The 15,822-nt window shown below is 34.5% G+C and overlaps 1 protein-coding gene across 1 annotated transcript in view; it reads right to left on the reverse strand.

Annotated features, from left to right (window-relative positions):
* SYTL5 (synaptotagmin like 5) overlaps positions 1 to 15,822 on the reverse strand; it is a 133,735-nt gene that overhangs the window by 23,856 nt on the left and 94,057 nt on the right. Inside the window, exons 8-10 of the mRNA XM_087859445.1 lie at positions 14,818 to 14,950; positions 13,058 to 13,164; positions 57 to 149 (exon numbers count right to left, since the gene is read on the reverse strand). Coding sequence (XP_087715571.1) covers positions 57 to 149; positions 13,058 to 13,164; positions 14,818 to 14,950 — 333 coding nt within the window. The remainder of the gene's footprint in view (positions 1 to 56; positions 150 to 13,057; positions 13,165 to 14,817; positions 14,951 to 15,822) is intronic.

Consider the following 15,822-nt stretch of genomic DNA (forward strand, 5'->3'; position numbering starts at 1 on the left):
AGAAAACCAACAAGGGAAAGAAGAAGCTTCCCGTCACATGCTAGAGAACTGCTTACGGTTGACAGGCCACTTGCTAGACTGTGGGTGTTGGCAGAAAACCGGGAGGACACTAAGTCATGAACACTTTCCTCAGTCTCTTCCAAGGAGTCCTAAGGAAGGAGGAGAAAATCAGTGGTTTGGTTTATTTCTTTCCTAGAAAGAATTTCACTTCAAAAACCACTTTCTTTTTAAATACCTAAAAAATCCAATACAAATATCTAGAAATCACCCTATCCTGAATTTTTTTTTTTTGCTACCCATTCAACCTGAATTGCTTCATCAGAGGAGCGGGACCTCCTTCCTGGTGGTGCTTGCTTTATGAAAAGAACATGAAATTTGGAATCACACAGACTTGGGTATTCAACTTGTACCTCCCTGATCTCTAAGCTTTGGGCAATGTACTTAAGTTATTTTTTTAATTAGAAAAAGGGGTCTGTGCACACAGGTGTGCACATACTATCAAGATGGGGAAACAGATCTTAAAAATCTGACAGAGTAAACTATTTTAGACATTGGATTCTTGTCCAAAATTCCAGATTTTACTTTTCTTCCCCCCCATCCTCCCGGTTATTTAACCAAGACATTTTTATAGTAAAATTTCAAGCAATATAGATAAATATAAATTAAGCTTAGATCTCTCATTAATACATTAATGACAAAATGTCAAAATTTTAAGATATGTACACACATTCCTACATACACAATCACACATAAATAGAATATATCATGCATTTTTTTTTAAAGAACACCTTTCTTTTTTGCTTTTCCTCTCCTCCCTTTGTTTCCTCTTGCCCAGGGGTTCAATCAGCATTTTACATATTACGCATTCCATGCCTTTCTCCTTGTTTATGTGAAAAATGATAGAAAATTGTGCACACATAAATCTGGGAAGTCATCATAAGAATGTGTTTTAACCATAGTTTTATAAATTGAGATTCTTTTATATATAGAAATCTGTTTTCAAGTAAAAAAGAATTTCATTATAAAATATGACACATATAGAAAAATGCATAAAACATAAATGTACAGCATAGTAATATAAAGTGACCAAGGAGAAGACCCTTTTTTGTTCTTTCCATATCACAAACCCCTTTCTCCCCCATCTTTGAAATAATATCTTAACTCTTATGGTAATCGCATCTTTGCTTTTTATAGTTTTACTACCTAAGTATACATTCCCAAACAGTAGGATTTTGTTTTGCCTGTTTTTGAATTCTTTGTAAATGGAATTACATGTTATATACTCTTTCGGGTTTTGCCTCTTTGTCTCAATATTATAGTCTTTTAAGAGTCATCCAAATTGTTTCATATTGTTGTAGTTTGTTCATTTTTATTTATTATTCAATGGTAGGATATGTCACTATCCATTCTTCTGTTGCTGAATATTTGGGTTGTTTCCAGACTTCTTTCCTATTATTAACAAAGCTGCTACGAATATTCTTGAATATGTACCTTGATGCATAGAAACACAAGTTTCCCTTACGTATGCCCCAGTGAGAAGAACCGCCACGTCATAAGGCATGCATGTCTGCACATGGTTATCGATATTACTTTTAAGATAATGTCAAACAATTGGGAGTAATTGTACCAATCTACAATCTAACCAGCAATGTACGAGGGTGCCCTCTGCTCCGTATCCTTGTCTCCCAAAAGTTGGTATTGTCAGATTTTTTTTCCACTCTTGCTAATGTAGTAGATGTTTATGTGAAAATTAGTAAGGGAAGCCTCACTAAAATGGAGTCGGGATGTTTTAGCATGGGGAGCTCTCATACCCTATGACACGTAGTCAATTGTGAATCCAACAGGAAGAGATGAACTTCACTTTACATGGACTTGACCTTGTATATGGATATTACTCTACTATTTCAGCTGGAGGTAGGGTCACTTTTCTCATTCCCCTGGGCAACAGCTCAGCCAAGGTGAAGCCACCACATTGAGTAAACTCCCAGTTTATTCCAATGGACTTTAAGTTCATAAAAGCCTTCCCAACATACCCTTTTGCTCCTTAAAAAAGCACACCTCCCCTTTGTTCCCCAGCCTTGCCTATGGTTTTGCCACAACTTGTTTGTCTCAGATCACAATTTTCTTTTCATTCCCAAACAAACGTATCTTTTGCTGGTAAACTAACAAGCAGTTTCTATTTTTAAGGTTAATATTTAAAATCCTCATGATTTTAATTTTTGTTTCCCTTATTACTAAGTTGAGTACCTTTTTCTGATCATTGGCCAACTAAATTTCCTTGTGAAGTACTTTTTCAAAGCTTGCTTATTTTTATATTGATATATTTGCCTTTTTCACTGATAAGCTCACAAGATGAGCTGGAGCAACTTATAGACCTAGAAAGTCAGAATGTGCTTAAAACAAAACAAAAACAAACTAACAAAAACAAAAATAACAACAACATCAAAAAACCAACTCACAGTGATAGAAGTATGTCAAAGGGACATAGGAGCCAACTGAAACAGCTCCCAATGACCAAAGCTGGAAAAATTTGAGCGATAAAATAAAATAGTAATGGATTATACCTCAAAGTATAAAATAAATATCCATCAGCATACTGATATAAATAAACGACTGAATAATAAATGGATGGAAAAGAGACAAATTTCGCATGCAAAAATATTCCAAATAATTTATGTAGATATTCCATCTTTAAGAAGGTGGAACATAACTCTGTCAGTGTGGGCTGTACATAAAGTGATTCTGTTCTAAATAGTGCTAGATAGAAAAGTTGGAAATGCGTAACTTGATAGTGGAGAAACCTGACAAACAGTACTTCATTCAGGTGTTCAAAGTCAGCATCAACTGTAATTAGTCATGTTGATAGTATGTAGTGTAAAAACAAAATGGCGAGCCTGGGTGACACAGTCAAACACCTGACTTTTGGTTTCAGCTCAGGTCATGATCTCAGGGTAGTGAGATCGAGCCCCGTGTTGGGCTCTGCACTCAACACAGACTCTGCTTGAGATTCTCTCCCTCTGCCCCTTCTCTTTAAAATAAATAAATTAATCTTAAAAAAAGAAACTAAAAAGAAAAACAAAAAACCTAAACAAACAAAAACACCCCACGGGCCCAAAATGGCATTGCTTAAGGGGGAGCCCCCACACTAGGGCTTACTACCTCATCCAGTTGCAGTTTCAACCTCCAGCAGAAATGTAGTCTTAACCTGTCAGTCAGGAATCTTCTGATGGCAACGACTAGTCTGCCACTTGAGCCCTCTCCATCCCCCAAAGGGGGATGAAGTAATCTACATGATAAGACCCCTTGCTTCCCCCCCCCCAAGGAAAAGCACCCTTGTCTAGAACACTCCTTTTCTACTGCTAATAACTTTCTTGCCCTACCCTCCTTTTTATTAATACCTTCCATTTTGTGCACCTCCTCAGAGCTCCCCTCTTCTTGCTAGATGGGATGCTGCCTGATTCACTAATGATTTAATAAAGCCAATGACATCTTCAATTTTACTCAGCTGAATTTTGATTTTTAACAGTCCCCTTGACATGATATGGTGAGGATGCACTTTGTCACTGTGGTCTTCCTTCTAAAAATACATGACCCTTTTCTGATCATGAGAAAAACATCAGACAAACACAAATTAAGGGAAAATTTTACAAAATACCTGACCTCAAAACAATAGTTAATTAAAAACAAGGAAAATCTGAGGAATTGTCACAGCCAAGGGGAGCCTAAGAAGACATGACAATGAAATGTAATACAGTATTTTGGACGGGATTTTGGAACAGAAAAGGAACGTTTGGTAAAAAACCAAGGAAATCTGGATAAATTATGGACTTTAGTTAATTTTAATATCTCAGTATTGGTTCATTGTGACAAACATACTTACAAATACAAGATGTTAATAAGACAAACTGGATATGGGGTACATGGGAATTTTTTGTTTTAACAAATTTTCTATAAATCTAAAACCATTCTAAAATTTAAAAAAAATCACAAAAATCATTGTAAACCTGTGATAAATCCAGCTCGGTGATGGTGTTTTACGTTTCCTAGACATGACTGATTTCAATTTGCTAAAATTTTGGTTAGGATGTTTCCATCTGTACTTAGGAATACAATAAGCTAGTCATTTTCTTTTTCAAAATGCCTTCATCTGCTTTTGATATCTGGTTTTCACTGGCCTCAATAATACAGTTTGAAATACTCCTTTTTCAATTGTTTGGAAAAGTGTGTATATTCTTATATGAGGTTTCTAGAGTAATCAAATTCATAGAGACAGAAAGTAGAATGGTGGATGCCAGGGGCTGGATGGAAAGGGAAATGAAGATTTACTGTAACAGGTACAGAATTTCAGGGGTGCCTGGGTGGCTCAGTTGGTTAAGCATCTGACTCTTAATCTGGACTCAGGTCATGATCTCAGGGTCATAAGATCAAGCCCTGCATCAGGCTCCATGATCAGTGTGGAATCTACTTGGGATTCTCTCTCCCTCTCCCTCTGCCCCTCCCCCCCTGCTCATGCTCTAAGTAAATAAATAAAATCTTTTTAAAAAGTAGGTACAGAATTTCAATTGGGGGAGATGAAAACTTCCTGGAGATGGATGGTAGGGATGGTTGTACAATATGAATGTATTTTATGCCATAGAACTGTAGACTTAAAAATAGGTAAAATAATAAAATAGTGCATTTTATATTATATATATATTTTTTACAATACAAAAGTTTGTGTAATATTTAGAATTGTAATTTCCTTGAATGTGTCATAGAGCTTGCCAACAAAGTCATCTAGGTCTGACTTTTTTCTTTATGAGAAGATTTCTAACTATTTCAGTTTTATTTACCCTGTCTGGAAATTTCAAGTTTGAGGAAATTATATTTTTATAGAAATTTATTCATTTCATCTAAGTTTTCAAAATTCTTGGTATATCAATGTTGATATTATATCTGTTTTATCTATAGTTACATTTATTTTTTCATTCATAGTATTATTTGTTTTTGCCTTCTGTATTTTTTCATTGATGATCTTTCCAGAGATTATTTACCTTGTTAGTTTTTTTTTTTCGAAGAACCAACTTTTGTTTTGCATTTTATCTTTGTTTTATAATTTTATTAATTTCTATTCTTAATTATATCTTTATTTTTATTTTCTTTGAGTTTAACGTGTAATTCTTCTCACCAAAAGTTAAATTCATAGTGAATAATTTTCACCCCTTCGTCCTCTCTCACATAAATATTTAAGGTTATGTAATTTTCTCCCAAGTGAGACTTTTGCTGCATTCTTTACTCTTTTTTTGGTAGTATTGTTATTTTCATATAGTTCTGATTGTTTTTATATGCTCATTATGATTTCTTCTTCTTTAACCCAGTAATTATTTAGCAGTGTGTTTTTACTTGGCAGATTTGTGGGATAACTTATGTTTTTGTTATTAATACCTATCATAACTGTGTTGAGGTCGGAGAACATGCTGAGTATGATTTGGAACAGAATTAAAGTCTGAGTTATTATGTATACATTCTCTCTCACTTCTTTGGTCTTAGCTTTGTATTTATTAAGATAGCAACTTTACTAGCTTATACAATCACCTTTACTTTTTATATCCCTTGCAACAGTTCCTGAGATTTCTTCCTCCTATTTCATTTAAAACGATTTCAGTTTGAGCCTTTTTATCTTGTACCCACTGTCATTGTTGAAAACTCTGATATTAATTTGATCCTTGTTCATGTGTATGTAATAGGATTTCTCTCTAGAAGTTGTGTTTTTTTTAAGGATTTTCTCTTATAATTGATATTCTTGGTTATAATGTACCTAGGTATAAGTTGTTACTTATATCTCATTTTTGGCACTTTCCAATTGAAACAGATTTTTCTTTAATCCTGAGACATAAATCCCAATCATTTTTTCAAATAGTCCCTTTTCTATATTTTTCTCTTTTGGTTTTTCTGGGTATGCTACTGCCCAGTTGATAGCACTTGAACTATTAGTTCTTGTATTTTTTTATTTAAAAAAAGATATGAAAACTTTCAAACACCCACAAAAATAGAGGAAACAGTATAATGAACCCTTGTAACTGATCACCCAACTTACAATTATCGATATATTGCCAAAGTTTTGTCATCTACTCTCCATGCCATTTACTTATTTCCCACAGCTTTACTGAGGTATAATTTACAAACCATAAAATCTGCCAACTCTAAGTGTACACTCCAGTGACTTTTAGCAAGTTTACAGTTGTGCAAACATCAACATTATCCAGTTTTAAAACATATCCATCAGCCCGATGTTTCCTCATGCCTGTTTGCAATCAATCCCCACTCCCTTAGAAGCCATGAATCTGCTTTACTTTCTGCATAGATTTGCCTTTTCTGGACATTTCATATAAATGGAATCACACAATATGTGGCCTTTTGTGTCTGGTTTCTTTCATTAAGCATTGTGGTTTTTAGTTTCATCCATCTTGTAGCATGAATCAGTACTTCATTCCTTTTTATTACTGAATATTATTTCATTGTATGGAATACAATATATAATTTATTTATTCACCCATTGATGGATATCTGGATTATTTCCACTCTTTGGCTATTAGGACTAATGTATCTATGAACATTTGTGTGCACATCTTTGTGTGGACATAGCTTTTCACTTCTCTTGGGCAGATACTTAGGGATGGAAATGCTGGGTTGTATAGTAACTATACGTTTTACTTTTAAAGATACTGGCGAACTTCTATTCCAGAGTGTCTGTACCATTTTACCTTTCTGAACAGCAGCATAGAAGGGCTTCGGTTTCTGTACATCTTTGCCAACATTTCTGTCTTTTAGCTTATAGCCATTCTAGTAGTGTTAAGTGGTATCTCATTGCAGTTTTAATAACTCATGTCTCTAATAATTAGTGATGCGTCTTCTCACGTGGTTATTGAATATTTATAAATCTCCTTTGGCAAAATATCTATTCAAATCTTTTACCCATTTTCTAATAGGATTGTCTTTTTTTATATCGATTGTAGGGGTTCTTTATATATTCTAGATACAAGTCCTTTTTCAAATATAGTATCTACAAATATTTTACTCGAGTCTATGGCTTGTCTTTTCATTTTCATAATGATGTCTTTTGAGATACAAAATTTTAACTCTGATAAAATTTATCATTTTTTTCTTGAGTGTATCATGCATCATATATTTGGTGTCATATCTAAGAATTCTTTGCCTAACTTGAAGTCTTAAAGATTTTCTCCTAGGTTTCATTTTAGAAATGTTATACTTTTAGTTCTTACATTTAGGGATATAATCCATTTTGAGTTAGTTTTTATTCATCATATGTGTTTTGGGTTTTTTGTTTGTTTGTTTTTATGGCATACGGATACCCAGTTGTCCTATCATGATTTGATGAAAAGATCCTTTCCTCACTGACTTGCCAAAAATCAATTGACTAAAAATATAAGGGCTTATTTCTGGACTGTCAATTATATTCTTTTGATTGCCTATGTTTATACCAATACTGCACTGTACTGATTACCATAGCTGTATACAAAGTTTTGACATCTACTAGAGAAAGTCTTCCAACTTTGCTTTTTGAAATTTTTTGCTTATTCTGGATCCTCTGCATTTCCATATAAATTTTAGAATCAGCATGTCTGTTTCCACAAGATAACTGATTTTAATAGGGTTTATGTTGAGTTTATAGATTTGGAGAGAATATTGAATCTTCTAATCCATGCACATACAATGTCTATTTATTTAGATCTTCTTCAACTTAGCTCAGCAATATTTTTTCTAAACTTCAGTGTAACTTACAGCTTTTTGACAATTTTATTCCTATGTATTTTATTCTTTTTCATGCTATTCTTGATGGAATTATATTCTTAATTTCATTTCAGATTGTTCATTGCTGATATAGAGAAATACAATTAATTTTTGTATATTGATCTTATATCTTCCAACCTTGGTGGACTTATTAGTTCTAGTAATATTTTTCTAGATTCTTTAGGATTTTTCACATACAGAATCATGTAAACTGCATATAAAGAAGTTATTACTTTTTCTTTCCAATGAGATGCTTTCCTTTCCTTTGTCCTGTTTCCTCCTTTCTATTTTTCCTTTTTACTTTCTTTTCTTTTTCCCCTTCCTAACTGCATTGGCTAGAATCTCCTGCAAAATGTTGAACAGAAATGAAGAAGGTGATAATCCTTGTGCCCTGTTCTTGCACTTAGGGGGAAAGTTTTTTTGTTTGTTTTGTTTTGTTTTGTTGCCATCATGTGTAATCTTAACTGTCGGAATTTTGTAGGTGCTCTTTATTAGACTGAGAAAGTTCACCCTTATTTTTTGAGAGTTTTATTATAAATAGATGAATTTTGTCAAATGCTTTTTCTGTATCTATTGAGATGATGTGGTTATTGTCATTTATTATATTGATAAGCTATATTACAGTAATTTATTTTTAAATGCTTAATCAACCTTGCATCGACAGAATAAATCCCACTTGGTTATGGCATGCAATCCTTTTTTTGTTACTGGACTTAGTTCTCTAATACTTTATAAATGCTTTTTCCATCTGTATTCTAATGGATATGATTCTGTAGTTTTCTTTTCTTGCAATGTCTTTCTCTAGCTTTGCTGTCAGGGTAACACTGGCTTCACAAAACTAGTTGGGAAGAAATTTTCTGAGCAATTTGTTAAAGAATTGATATTATTTCCTTTTCAATGAAGCAATTTATTCCTCAGCATTTCTTTAGGGGAGAATTTTAAATTACTAATTCAATATCTTTTGTTTTTAGGTTTGAGAGGGAGAGAGCGTTTGCACGCACATGCAAGGGGCGGGGAGGGGCAGAGGCAGAGACAGAATCTCAAGCAGACTTCCTGTTCAGCATGGAGTCTGATGCAGGGCTTGATCTCATGACCCTGAGATCACGACCTAGCCGAAATCAAGAGTCGGATGCTTAACTGACTGATCCACCCAGGTGTCCCATTTAATTCAATATCTTTTTTACTTAAGTATAATTAACAAACAGTGTTATATTAGTTTAAGGTGTATGATATAATGATTCAACAATTCCAAGTATTTCTCAGTGCTCAGCAAGTTAAGTGTACTCTTAACCCCCTTTATTTCATCCATCCCCCCACCTCTGTCTACTCTGGCAATAACCAGCTTGCTCTCTGTATTTATAGGTCTAATTATGCTTTTTGTTTATTCACTTCTTTTTAGATTTCACATGTAAGTGAAATCATATGGTATTTGTCTTTCTCAGACTTATTTCATGTAAAATTATACCCTCTAGGTCCATCCATGCTGTTGCAAATGGCAAGATTTCATTCTTTTTTAAGGTTGAGCACTGTTCCATTGTATGTGTGTGTGTGTGTGTGTATACACACACCACATCTTCTTTATCTACTCATCTATGGATGCACACTTAGACTGCTTCAATAGCTTGGCTATTGCAAATAATGCAGCGATAAATATAGGGGTGTGCATATCTTTTCAAATTAATGTTTTTGTTTTATTTGGATAAATACCCAGTAGTGGAATTACTGGATTATATGATAATTCCATTTTTAATTTTTTGAGGAGCTGTCATACTGTTTTCCACAGAGGCTTCATCAATTTGCATTCCCCCAACAGTGCAGGAGGGTTCCTTTCTCTCCACATCCTTGCCAACACTTATTTCTTTTTGATTCTAACCATTCTGACAGGTGTAAAGTGACAGCTCATTGTGGTTTTAATTTGCATTTCTCTGATGCTTAGTGATGGTGAGTATCTTTTCAAGTGTCTGTTGGCTATCTGTATGTCTTCTTTGGAAAAAATGTTTATTAAGGTCCTCTGCTCACTGTTTAATTGGATTGTCCCCTCCCCCCGCCACAGTGTTGAGTTACATAACTTCTTTACATATTTTGGATATTAACCCCTTAATGGATAAATCATTTGCAAATATCTACTCTTATTGTGTAGGTTGCCTTTTTTTTTTTCATTGATGGTTTCCTTCATGGGATAACAGCTTGTTATTTTGGTGTAGTCCCAATAGTTTAATTTTGCTTTTGTTTCCCTTACCTGAGGAGACACATCTAGAAAAATGTTTCTACAGCTGATGTAAAAAAATCACTATGTTTTTTGCTAGAAGTTTTATGGTTTCAGGTCTCACATTTAGGGCTTTCATCCAATTTGAGTTTTGTGTATGGTGTTAAAAAATGGTCCAGTTTCATTCTTTTGCATGTTGTTGTCCCGTTTTCCCAGCATCATTTGTTGGAAAGACTATCTTTTCCCCTTGCATATTCACGCCTCCTTTGCAATAGATTAATTGACCATATAAGCGTGGGTTTATTTCTGGGCTCTCTATTCTGTTCCATTGATCTCTGTGAATATTTTTGTGACCTTTGTTTTGATTATTACAGCTTTGTAGTATAGCTTGAAATCTGGGATTGTGATACCTCCAGCTTTGTTCTTCTTTTTCAAGACTGCTTTGGCTATTTGGGGTCTTTGGTGGTTCCATACAAATTTTAGGATTATTTGTTCTAGTTCTGTGAAAAATGTTGTTGGTATTTTGATAGGGATTGCATTAAATCTGTAGATTGCTTTGGGTAGTACGGACATTTTAACAATATTTGTTCTTCCAATGCATGAGCATGGAATATCTTTCCATTAGCTTATATCCTCTTCAGGTTCTTTCATGACTGTTTATATAAGTTTTCAGAGTACAGGTCTTTGACCTTTTGGTTAAGTTTATTTCTAGGTATTTTATTCTTTTTGGTGCAATTACAAATGGGATTTTCTTAATTTCTCTTTTTGCTACTTCATTATTAGTGTATAGAAATGCAACAGATTTCTGTGTATTATTTTTATAACCTGTGACTTTACTGAATTCATTTATCAGTTCTTTGGTGGAGTCTATAGGGTTTTTTATATGCAGTGTCATGTCATTTGCAAATAGTGGAAGTTTTACTTCTTCCTTACCAATTTGGGTGCCTTCTGTTTCTTTATGTTGCCTGATTACTGTGGCTAGGACTTCCAATACTATGTTGAATTGGTGAGAATGGACATCCTTGTCTTGTTCCTGATCTTGGAGGAAAAGTTCTCGAGTTGATGTTAGCTCTAAGTTTTTTCATATATGGCCTTTATGTTGAGATATGTTCCCTCTAAACCTCCTTAGTTCAGAGTTTTTATTATGAATGGATATTGTACTTTGTCAAATGCTTTTTCTACATCTACTGAGATGATAATATTTTTTCCTTTCTCTTGTAAATGTGATGTATCATATTAATTGATTTGTGAATACTGAACCACCCCTGCATCCCTGGAGTAAATCTCACTTGATTGTGGTGAATGATTTTTTAACTGTATTGTTGGATTCAGTTTACTAATATTTTGAGGATTTCTGCATCTATGTTCAGCAGAGATACTGGCCTACAGTTTTCTTTCTTCATCATGTCTTTACCTGGTTTTGGTATCAGCATAATGCTGGCCTTATAGAACGAATCTGAAAGTTTTCCTCCTCTTCTAGTTTTTGGAAATTTTGAGATGAACAGGTATTAACTCTTCTTTAAATATTTGGTAGAATTCACCTGTGAAGCCATCTGGTTCTGGACTTTTACTTGTTGGGAGTTTTTCAATTACTGATTCAATTTCATTGTTACTACATGGTCTACTCAAATCTTCTATTTCTTCGTGATACAGTTTTTGTGTTGAAGTCCTTTAACTTTTGTTTACCTAGGAAACCCTTTATCTCTTTTTCAATTCTGAATAACTTTGCTGGGTATTCTTGGTTGTAGGGTTTTTTTTTTTGTTTGTTTTTTCCTTTCAGGACTTTATATCATGCCACTTCCTTCTGACTTAGAAAGTTTCTGATAAAAACTCAGGTGTTTCCCTTGTATTTAACTATTTTCTCTTGCAGCTTTTAAAATTCTCTCTTCATCACTATTTTTTTGCCATTTTAATTATTATGTGTCTTAACGTGGACCTCCTTGGGTTCATTTTATTGGAGACTCTCTGTGCCTTTTGGATTTGGATGTGTGTTTTCCTTGCCGAGACTGGGGAAGCTTTCAGCTCTTATTTCTTTAAATAAGTTTCCTGCCCCCTTTTCTCCTTCTTTTTCTCCTGGGATCCCTATAACATAAATGTTATTATGCTTAATGATCGTGCTGAGTTCCCATAAGCTATTTATTCTCATTTTGTATTGTTCTTTTTTCTTTTTGCTCTTCGGCTTGGTTGCTTTCTGTTACCCTGTCTTCCAGATTGTTGATTTGTTCTTCTGCATATTCTAATTTATTGTTGATTCCCTCTAGTGCATTTTTAATGTCAGCTATTGAGTTCTCTAGGATCAGGAATAGTTTAATAACATTGGAATTAGCTGTTCTTTGAAGGTTGAACAGAAGTAAGCTTTGAAACCATTCAATCTTAACTCCCTGCACTTCCCCCCCACACACACACATCGCTTTCTGTGGTGGATTTAAAAAATACTTTCCAGGTTTCTTTAGTAAATAACATTGAGTTTTAGAACTAAGTTTCCTGGCTTGCTTCAGAAAATTACATTAATGTCATTTAGCATTTGTGTTATATCTTTCTTCCAAGGAGTTCAAATTGCATTATAGCAATTACAGAAATAAGAATCAAGATACTAGAACTGGAAGGAACCTTAAAAATAACCTAACTCAACCTTCTCATTTCATAAATGAGTTCACATAAACATTAATTTTCACATAATTTAGTTTCGGTTAAGAAAGTAGTTTATTAGGGGTAACTTCAGATGTAGAAATGTTCATATAAGCTACATAGTCAGCTAAATAATATTTGGTTTAGGAAATGTTGGGATCCTTCACTTTCCAGGTTTAGATTAAATGATGTTAAGCCAGGAACTGAAATACCCAACAGGTGTTCTTTTAGTGAAAATCTTCACTCATTATACTGATTATCAGTTAACTTTTCTAAATCATTCTTTAGCTGTTTTTGTATATTGAATGTGGAGACTAATAGGAATGGATTATCATATATCTTCACTTTATTCTCACCTAAAAGTGGAAAGGTTTGGAACAAGACTGTGCCCTTTCCTCATGATCATTAGACTTTCTTCCATATCCAACTTACCAAGTCTTTGTCTAAAGCCCCAGGGACAGACTTGCTTCTTATGTTTACAGTATTCTCTAAGTCTTCTGGAAATGACCCACTCAGATCTAACTCAGATCGACTTCGGTCTGGAGGAAGGAAGAGTAAAGGAGAGATATGAATCAGCTTATTTTGTAAGAAGATTTCAGTTTTCATTGCAAATGTTTTATCTTTATTCCCATTCTTTCTAGGCACAGGGCATGGAGTGTCACGAAAGCAACAGAGTCAATAAGTTCACACTGTTTATACTAACACACTTTTCTAAAAAATTTTTTTGAAATTTTCTTGGATAGCATTGCCAACAGTGATGTCTTCATTTCATCTTCAATTAAAGAAAGCTTAATGTTCTATTGTAAAATGCAAATTTTTAAGCTGTTTAAGGTTCCTGTTTTTCTCATAGACTGAAAAACTCTTATTGAATGGGTCCTTAAAATATAATCAGCCCATGGAAAAAATAAAGCGTGACTCATTCCTGATTTATATACTTGGAGAATTCACTGTGCTTTCATATCTGACATAAAATGCTATTAAATGAGATAGCAAGATTCTTTCATATGAAAAGGGAGTGGCTATAGGTAAACTGAGAGGAAGTTCTATTTCTTTAGGCACCAGAACATTCTTTCATCAGAGGAACACTTTGTTTTTAAAAATATAATTTAAAGAACGATGCACAGTTCAGGAATGCTGTGGACAACTTACTAAGACACAGTTTATTTACACAGAACGAACAGTCCTGCTGAGAGAGATCCAGCTGCTCATCATGAGAAAGATTAAAGAGAGCAATCACGTACTTGGATTTGAAATAGTAAATTAAATAATGCAGAAGTGCTTAGGACAGTGCCCGACACAGAATACGTACTCAATAAACAGGAGCTGTTGACTAGCTGTTGATGATCTATGAGGTTGGCCTCTGTGCTAGATTAAAATTTTTAACGGGAGAACCAATCTTGTCATCCTGAACAAAATGCGACAATAACCACATATATTTAGAATATGCTTTGGGAGCTTCCTGACTAGGAAAGACTCCCCAACTCAGCACACAGAATAAAGCCTCAGGCTTTATGCAAATATCATCATTAGGTAACAGTTACCTTTCTCATGTTGAGGATTTTGTCATGATTTTAATTCTACACAGTGGACATAAGCTTCATAACTATGGCAAATTTCTCTAAAGACTTTTCTTATTCGTAGGTAATCAAATCACAACACCAATAATACCTGCTTCCCAGGGTTGCTGTGATGGAAGTGAAATGATATACCGTATTTGAATATGCCATACAAATGAAAAGGGTTGTTATTAATACCTTAATGCTGCTTGCAAATAACTTTTTATTTAAACCACAGGATAATTAATCTGTCTAGATATAGGGCATTTATGACCACCATGTCAAATGAACTATCATTTCCTTGAATTCTGGGAAAGCGCCTTTACCTTTCCCTCAAACGAACCAATTATGTTTCCTACACTCCTGCACTGACATTTGGTATAGCTCTGAAACTTGGCAGTGATGACTGACAAGTGTATACACTTAACAAATGGATTTTGCATGAATGCAAGAGGCTCAGGTATTACCTGGGTCCGCATTTAAGCTGTTCTTATGGAATGGGCCTACCATGATGGATCAAGGAAAGATGGCTATTTTCTAAATCATGGAACATCCACTTAATATCACACAAGGCAGTTAATTTCAAATGATTTAGTCACTTAAAAAAAAAAGAGTAACCATGCTGTAAATACCCACCTGAGGAGAGGGAGATCTCAGACACCGCTATGGAAGGTGTACCAGAAACGTTTCTGCGATGACTCTTTGTGAGGTCCTCATAAGTGCTTTCAATGGCAGCCAAATCCACGGAATTTTCAGAACCATGTTCCTTCTCACGAAGTAAAAATGAAAAAAAAACCCATTATAATGCCTGTAATTTACTTTAAAAGCCTCCCATCTGAATATACTGCAGGATGACCATATTTATGTCCTATTCCTCTTTCGGAGGAGCTAGCTGACATTTGGGGGGACCCTCACCAGGAGTCCATATAACTCTAAGGCTTACTATCAATAATTGCTCCATAAAATCTATACCAAGAGGTTTGTTAATTAGCACAAAAGTTGTTCAAAATAATTCTTCATTCACAAAATTGTGAGTGTTCTAATACATGGTTAGCAAGAAAGATGATATAATATCTCCAACCTTACACGAACTTTATATAAGAATCTGGCTAGCTTTGCGTCCCCAGAGTAATACTCAAGCTTAGTACTCTGGTCCTATGTTTATCCCCACTCTCAACACCCTGTTTCCCCAGCCACCGCTTACCTCCTCTACCCCGATTTAACAGAACACCATGACCCACAATCCAGATTAACACATGGCATCGAAGGGCCCCCAGGATACTGCCCCAGCCTTGGGCCAGACTCTGTGCTGATTGCTCAGTGCCTCTGCCAGATCAGTTACTAAACATTTTGAATATCATTCCTTGTTAGGTCGCCAAGAAGTAGGGGTAATCATCAACTATCCACACACTTCTCTGGCTATTGAACGGTACTGCTTGCTAAGTTTAGTATAAATACTTATGAAATTTTAAATATGCCTTTTACCTTATCAGCAAGTACAACTCAGACTATAAGTATTGAAAGAAATCTTCTATTATTAGTCAATCTGTCTGAATGCCTTTTGGCTTTTCCTGAAAAATATTTATAGAATCTGACTGTTCGTAGCCTCTGCTTTAAGTTCATGATTTATTTTTCTGAAGT

The sequence above is a fragment of the Ursus americanus genome, chromosome X (assembly GCF_024610735.1).
Source record: "Ursus americanus isolate L20-20 chromosome X, mUrsAme1.1.p, whole genome shotgun sequence".
NCBI classification, from domain to species: domain Eukaryota; kingdom Metazoa; phylum Chordata; class Mammalia; order Carnivora; family Ursidae; genus Ursus; species Ursus americanus.